This window comes from Chaetura pelagica, unplaced genomic scaffold (genome assembly GCF_000747805.2).
Source record: "Chaetura pelagica isolate M959 unplaced genomic scaffold, ChaPel_1.0 scaffold79, whole genome shotgun sequence".
NCBI classification, from domain to species: domain Eukaryota; kingdom Metazoa; phylum Chordata; class Aves; order Apodiformes; family Apodidae; genus Chaetura; species Chaetura pelagica.
Window position 1 is genome coordinate 4,843,870 of NW_009969339.1, and position 8,041 is coordinate 4,851,910.

The following is an 8,041-nucleotide window of genomic DNA, read 5'->3' on the forward strand; positions in this document are numbered from 1 at the left end:
GCTAAAAACGCGCTCCAGTGCTGGCGTTTAAGGCTGTGGGATTCGCAGCTTGTGCTCGCTGGGCCGGCGCGAAGCCCGCAGAGGTGTGTGCGGGGCAGCGAGGCTGGAGAGCCGGGGGGCACGGCAGGGGAGGGGTACGTGGGTTCAGACGCGTTGGGGTCACCTCATCTCATTGTGGAGTCCTGCGTGGTACAAAGCCCATCCACCTTGGACTTTCATTTCAAGCACGTAATATACCCTTGATTTGCAAATCTTCATAGGGATTTGCTCTTTCACCCGCCAGGGACTGGAAGGTACTATAAGGTCTCTCCAGAGCATTCTCTTCTCCAGGCTGAACAACACCAACTCTCTCAGCCTGCCTTCATCAGGAGGTGCTCCAGTGCTTGGGTCATCTTCATGGCTCCCCTCTAGACTCACTCCAAAACTCCATGTCCTTCTTGTTTTGGTGGTTCAAGAACTAGACACAGTACTCCAGGTGGGGTCTCATGAGAGCTGAGCAGAGAGGCAGAATCACTTCCCTTGACCTGCTGGCCATGTTTCTTTTGCTGCAGCCCAGGATACCATTGGCTTTCTTGGCTGCAAGCACACATTGACAGCTCATGTTGAGCTTCTCGTCATCCAACACCCCCAAGTCCTTCTCCTCAGGGCTCCTCTCAATCCGTTCTCCACCCAACCTGCAATGGTGCTTGGGATTGCCCTAACCCAGGTGCAGGACCTTGCACTTGGCCTTACTGAATTTCATGAGGTTGGCATGGGCCCACCTCTCAAGTCTGTCAAGGTCCCACTGGAGGGCCTCTTTTCTCTCCAGCGTGTCAACCACAGCACACAGCTTGGTGTCATCAGCAAACTTGTTGAGGATGGACTCAAGTCCCCTGTCCATGTTGCTGACAAAGATATTATGCAACACTGGTTCCAGTACCAACCCTTGAGGAATGCCACTCATCAATGATTTCCATTTGGACATTGAGACGTAGACCACTACTCTTTGAGTGCAACCCGCTGGCCAATTCCTTATCCACAGAGTGGTCCATCCATCAAATCAATATATTTCCAGTTTAGAGACCAGGATGCCATGCAGGATAGTGTCCCACCCTTTGCACAAGTCCAGGTGGATGACATCAATTGCTCTCCCCTTGCCCACCAACACTGTAACCCCATCATAAAAAGCCATCAAATACATCAGACATGATTTGCTGTTGGTGAAGGCACATTGTCTGTTGCCAGCCACCTCCACATTTTCCAAGTGCCTTAGTGGAGCCTTTAGGAGGATCTGCTCCATGACCTTACTGAGCAGGATACTTTTGTCTCCTTGAAAATATAGTTTGAGTCTTGTCTTGGTGCCTTCAGTAACATTCCCTGTAGTGGAAGCATATTAAGTTAGAAGGTGAGTACTTTGCATGCCTTTGAAGATATTAGGAAGCGAGATAGAAATTCAATGCAAGGACTTGGGACAGTGTACTTTGGTGTAAGTACAGAAAAGTAATCACGCAAATCCTTCTAGTGCTAAGACTGGAGGTACTCAAGACCCTATGGTTTTGGCAGTAGCATGTTGCTCACTTTCTTAATGTATAACTTGAGTCTAACAATTCGCTGATACTCCATGTTTTACACTTGAGCACTTATAAAAAAAATAAAGCCCGTCCCTTTTCATATTGGCTAATACTTTTGTACTACCCTGAATGAGGTACTTTAAGCACAGGGAAAACAAGCGTTTCAAAAAAAACCCCAAACCCCACCAATTCACACTTAATCTTCCCAGAGGTAATCTATCTTCTAGGGCTTTTGAGTAGCAGAAATTTCTGGCTGAAAAAAAGTGTTTATTTCTTTTTAAATTAGAGATGCAAAAGTAATTGAGCAAAATCTCTCTTAATATATACCAATTTAAACCCTTTTGTTTAATTAGCCCTTAATATCAGGTTTGTTTGTTTTTCCTCTTGAAATATACAATTAAAAGAAATATTATAGAATCATAGAATTGTTAGGATTGGTAAGAACTTTAAAGATCATCTAGTTCCAATCCCCTGCCATGGGCAGGGACACCTCCTGCTAGATCAGGCTGCTCAGAGCCCCATCCTGCCTGGCCTTCAGTTATACAGGCACTATATCTAGTCTCTTTGGAAAATAAATGGACTGCACAAACACACTGCTGCTTACTGTATTTATAGAAATAGAATCTGACATTTATATGTGTCTATAATGTAGGGTTCTGGTTTGGTTCCTTGCAGAAAAGAAGACAGGATTTGCTTTATGTTAGTGCATCAACATTTAAATAACATAATTAGAAAAATGTTTCCTCCACTGTTCTGCAAAATGTCGTTATACTAACTTGAGTTTTGTAAGTAGTAAATAACTCATTCTTAAGTGAGAGTTGAGTATTTAAATTCTTCACATGACTTTTTGCAGTGCCTGGACATTATTTGGAATGTAAGTAAAAGACACGTCTTTGACTCAAGCAGGTGGTAACTTACTGTTTGGCAATCACTAACACTGTTGCTATGTAAACAATTATTACAGCTCATGTGATGTTTCTTTATACTTTTTAAGGCAGGAGGTAGCCAGTAACAACATATAATTTGAACAATGATCTTTGTTTTTGTCAGCAGCATTAGCACATTGTTCTTCAAAAGATCATTAGGAACTGCAAGGAGTAACAAATACCAGTTATTTTGCTTCACTAGACTTGAGGACATCAGTGTGATATTTCAAAGAAGGTCTACGTATTTTGATTTATTGTGCTTTGAATAAATTATATTAAAACACTGGCACTATAAAATATAACTAATGTAGCTTCACTGGATTCTTGTAGATGATAAATTAGATATGAGCTGGCAATGTGCTCTTGCAGCCCAGAAAGTCAGTCCTTCTGTCCCTTCTTACATATGGGGGTTACACTGGCTGATTTCCAATCTGCTGGTACCTCTCCAGTCACCCAGGAAATTATGGAAAACGGCTTGATGAGCACCCCTACCAGCTCTTTCAGCACTCGGGTGCATCCCATCTGGGCCCATAGATTCGTGCACATCAACATGGTGTAGCAGGCCACTGACCTCCTGAGTTGTGGGGGAATTGTTCTGCTCCTGGTTCCTGTTGCCTAGCTTAGGGAGTTGGGTTCCTTCAACAAAACTCGTCCTGTTACTAAAGACTGAAGTGAAAAAGTCATTAAGCCTCTCAGCTTTTCTTCATAATTCATCACGATGTTTCCTCCTGCATCTAATAGGGGATGGAGGGCGTCCCTTGTCTTTCTTTTGTTGTTAATATATTTATAGAAGCTTTTCTTGTTGTCCTTTACCATGGAGGCCAGATTAATTTCCAGCTGGGATATGGATCTTCTAATTCCCTCCCTGCATAGCCCCACAGCATTTTTGTTGTAATAGTGAGTGGCCTGTCCCTTCCCCCAAAGGCCACAGATTTTCTCCCTGAGCACCAGCCAAAGATCCCTGTTCAGCCAGGCTGGTCTTCCATGCTGCCCACTTGCCTTACAGCACATGGGGATGGCCTGCTCCTGCATCTTCAAGACTTCCTCCTTGAAGAGTGTCCAGCCTTCCTGGACTCCTATACCCTTCAGAACACATTCCCAAGGGATTCAGTCAATCAGGCTGTTGAACAAGGTGAAGTTTGCCCTTCAGAAGTCTAGGGTGGCAGTTATGCTGCCCCCCTCCTGGCAATTCTAAGAATAGAGAACTTTTAACAATTTTTGGTTGCTGTGCCCAACTGTTGACCTCCAGCCATCAGATGTCCTACCAGCCTTTCCCTGTTCACAAAGAGGAGGTCTAGCAGGGACCTTGCCTGGTTGGTTCACTCACCAGCTGTGGCAGGAAGTTATCTTCGACACATTTCAGGAACCTCTGGGACTGTTCCCTCTCTGCTGTGTTCCAGCAGACATCAGGGAAGTTGAGGTCCCCCACAGGAACAACGGTAAATGACTGTGAGATTTACCTAGGTATTTATAGAACGGTTCAAAGAAGTCTATCACACTCTCACAGCAATATGAGCCTTGTTGGCCTCGCCCCTAACCCTGATCCAAATACACTCTACGTTGTCATCACTATTCTCAAGTTCTAGACACTCATAACAATTCCTAATGCATAGGGCCACCCCACTGCCTCTTCTTCCTTGTCTGTCTCTCCTGAAGAGCTGGTAGCCATCAGCTGTGACACTCCAGTTGTATGAGGTATCCCACTATGTTTCTGTGATAGCCACCACGTCATAGTTTTCTTTCTGCATCACGGCCTCCATCTCCCCTTGTTTATTGCCCATGCTGTGTGCATTAGTATAGGTGCACTTCAGACGAGTGAATGATCTCAACACCTTTTTGTGGGCACAGGCCTGAACCTTCTCAGGTATTTCCAAAGCATCAGTAACCTTTGCCTTTTTGCTTCCCATTATATCTCTATCCCCTACCTCAACTGAGGCAGAGTGAGAGGCTTCTCTAGCATACCATCATATCTACCATCCTACAAACCTTGGAATGCATCCCCTGTCTTTATTTACAGCAGGCTCAGTTTTATCCCCTTCCCCTTCAAAATTAGTTTCAAGCTCTGTCAATGAGCCCCACTAATTCCTGTCCCAGGATCCTTTTCTCACTATGGGACAGGTACATTCCGTTTGTTGTCAGGCCTGGTGTCTTGTATAGTAACCCATGATCAGAGAACCCAAAGCCCTGCTGATGACTTCAGTCCCAGAGCCATGAACTAAGCTGTTGGCTCTTCCAGTCAATTCCCTCATCCATCACTGCTATTAAGAGGGATGAAGGAGAACACAGCTTGTTTCCCCAGAGCCCTGAAACTTCTCTTGATTGCTTTTGATGTTCTCATTGCCACTTTCATCACTACCCACCCAAAAGACCAAAAGTGGGTAGTAATCTGAAGGCCTAACCAGGGTGGGAAGTTTCCTTACAACATCCTTCATCTGATCCCCAAGGAGGCAGCAGACTTCCCTCCCTTTGAAGCTGGTCCGATCTGCATATTTGGCCCTCTGCACCCCTCACGAGGGAGTCACCTACAACAATAATCCTTCCATTTTTCTTTCTAGACAGAGTTACGATGATTGATCTAGGTCCCTCGACCTGCTGGCCATGCTCTTCTTAATGCACCCAGGATGGCACTGACCCTCTTGGCTGTGAGGGCGCATTATTGGCTCATGAGGAGCCTGTTGTCCACCATGATTCCAGGTCTTTTTCCCCAGAGCTACTTTCCAGCAGGTCAACCCCTAACCTGTACTAGTGTATCAGGTTGCTCTTCCCCAGATGGAGTACTCCACACTTGGCCTTGTTGAACTTCATTAGGTTTCTCCCTGCCCAGCTCTCCAGCCTGTCCAGGTCATGCTGGATGGCAGCACACCATTCTGGTGTGTCAGCCAGTCCACCTAGTTTTGTATCGTCAGCAAATCTGCTGAGGGTACATTCTATCTCTTCTTCCAGGTCATCAGTGAATATATTGAACAGGACTGGACCCAGTACTGACCTCTGGGATACACCACTAGTCACAGGCCTCCAGGTGGACTCAGCCCCACTGACCACAACCTCTGGACTCTGTCCTTCAGCTGGTTCTTGATCCATCTCATTATCCAATTGTCCAGTCCACACTTCTCAAGTTTGGTTGTCAGGGTGCCATGGGAGAGAGTGTCAAAAGACTTGTTGAGGTCAAGGCAGACCATGTCAACTGCCCTCCCCTCATCAATCCAATTCTAGAGAAAACGGAGTATTTGGACAAGAAGTAGACATCAGAGTGATCTCTACTAGAAAGATTTAGATTGTGGTAGTCTGGCAAGTCACAGCAGGTAGATGGAAGTTCAGAGTATGTCCCATCATCTGTCTTTATATTGCTTGTAACAGCAAAACAAATTGTAAAAAACTTTGTTTACAAGGAAGATGCTCAAAATTAAAATGATGGAGAAACAGCATAGCTTGATTTGTGCAGATTTTGAAGGAGATCTAAATAAAATAAGAAAGTGCTGGCTGCAGTGTGTAATTTCAAACTTACTTGTTATGAAGTGATCTGGAACATGAAAGATCTGCTTAGAAGATTCCCCCTCCAAAACATGTTGGTCTTTCATATATCTGCATGGCTTTCTGTTGGGGCCCTGGCTGCATTGAATGATTATGAGAAACTTTAGGCAGAAACATCAGGCAGCTGGAGGAACAGTGAAGGTCGTTCCTGTGGGAACTAGTGAGGCTTCAGTATGTGTAGCAATCAGGTAATAAGGTAAACAGGACGGGGAGTCAGATAAAGGGCTTAAAGTAGGCAACAATCAAAAGGGGAATGGGGACGTGTGAACAACGTATATTAACCAATTAAGAGCTTTGCTTTGCCGCTTGAGACTATATAATCTGCACACAGCTGAATAAACTTGGACTGAACCTACATCATATTGGTGTGTCATGTTCTTTCCCAGCTCACCACGGATATGGACCTCGGCAGCTTTCAGACAGATCCTGTGCAGAATAGTTATGATAGCTCCTACTTCCCTGATATGGTAAAGAACTTTCTGGAAGATGGAAGAACAAGCAAGGTGAGAATATGACAGTAGTGAAAGTTCAGAAGTGAGCAAAAAAAGAGGTTAAGTAATTCAGTTACTTCTTGAAATATTGTATTTTGCTATGCAAAAGCACTAGGATCAAAGCAGCCTTAATCCATGAATGGAATTATTAAGTTTGTTGTGGGTTTTTTTTATTAATGCCTGCCATTCCTTTAGCAAACCCTACAGCAAAGCCAAATCTTACATCACATGTAGTTTTTAAAGATGAGTAAAGGGTTCCTTCCAAGCTTGCTTTGGCTGCCATATACAGACATTCAAAAACTAAATAAAATTTAAAATATGGTTTTATTCTGGCCTGTTATTTCACAGCTCTCCTAGTACCTTTGCCCTTTCTTTAAAGTGTTTCCAGTGTAGAAGAAAAAGCCTAAAAATCTGCAAGAAGATTACATTTAGAATAAAAAAAAAAAACCAAAAAAAAACAAAATCTGCAGACTTTGCTCTCAGAGATTACTTTTTGGATTTATTTATATGTAACCAGACTGGGATATCCAGGGAGTTCCACTATAACGACATACCCTTTGGAATTCACAGGCTTACGACTGCACATAAGCAGAACTAGATCTTCCTAAGGAATAAAGTAAGAGAGGAAGGTGTTTTTGCTTATCAAGAGAAAAGCTGTTTATGGTGAAGTAAGGAAAGGAGGGTGTGACAGCTGTACAGCAGCTGAAGACTGCTGTGGTAATGGCATGGTATTGCTGGAAAGAAAAAAAAAAGAAAGATGGTATTGGCTGGAAAGAAGGAAGCAGTTGCCAGCCTCAGGTTGTGCCAGAAAGGCATTTACAGGAGGAGTCAAACACACTACCTGTAACTTCTCCAGATTACTGTGAAAGGTTTGAGCTGGTTTGTGGTATCTTTTCCCTTCCTTTTTGGTCACAGGCCAAATGTCTGTAACCTTCTCTCAGTAACAAAAGCATGTGTAAACTATTCCCACTTCTGGCATGAAGTTCAGAATGGCAATAATAACAATTTACAGCATCTGTGAAGTCTTATGCCGTGAGGCATTCATGGCATTATGTTAACATTTCTGGCAAGTAATGTGATTTATTTGTAAAGTAGTGGTTAGGTGTCACTGTTGAAAAGATAGTTTCTTTTTCTCAGACTTACTTAGTAAAATACAATGTTGCAAAACCTAAATATTTTGTCCAATTTTTTTTCTTTTAACAGTGTTTTCCATCCTTTATTGGTCTTTGCCAATGCCCTTCATAGTTCATTTGTATCAAAGATTTGTGCTGTGTAACAACTCTGATAAGACCACAAATCATACAGAATAAAGACAGAAGGATCATTCTTGCTCAGTAAAAATGCAGTGAGTATCATGAGGCATAGCAAATGCTCAACTTTGTGCCCTGGCCTTGAACCCCTGTGGAGCAGAGCATCACTACTTCTTATTTTGGTGAAGAACTTTGGACCAAGGACAAGCTGGTGCAACTTCAGGAGTCCCTGAGAAAAGATTGTTAGCTATACCTGAGTCTTGTTTGTACCAGCTTTTCCACACTCATGAACA

General features: G+C 43.5%; 1 protein-coding gene across 1 annotated transcript in view; it reads right to left on the reverse strand.

Annotated features, from left to right (window-relative positions):
* DRAM1 (DNA-damage regulated autophagy modulator 1) overlaps nucleotides 1–1,031 on the reverse strand; it is an 18,711-nt gene extending 17,680 nt beyond the window's left edge. Inside the window, exon 1 of the mRNA XM_010005867.1 lies at nucleotides 924–1,031. Coding sequence (XP_010004169.1) covers nucleotides 924–1,031 — 108 coding nt within the window. The remainder of the gene's footprint in view (nucleotides 1–923) is intronic.
* Between the last annotated feature and the right edge of the window lie 7,010 nt (nucleotides 1,032–8,041).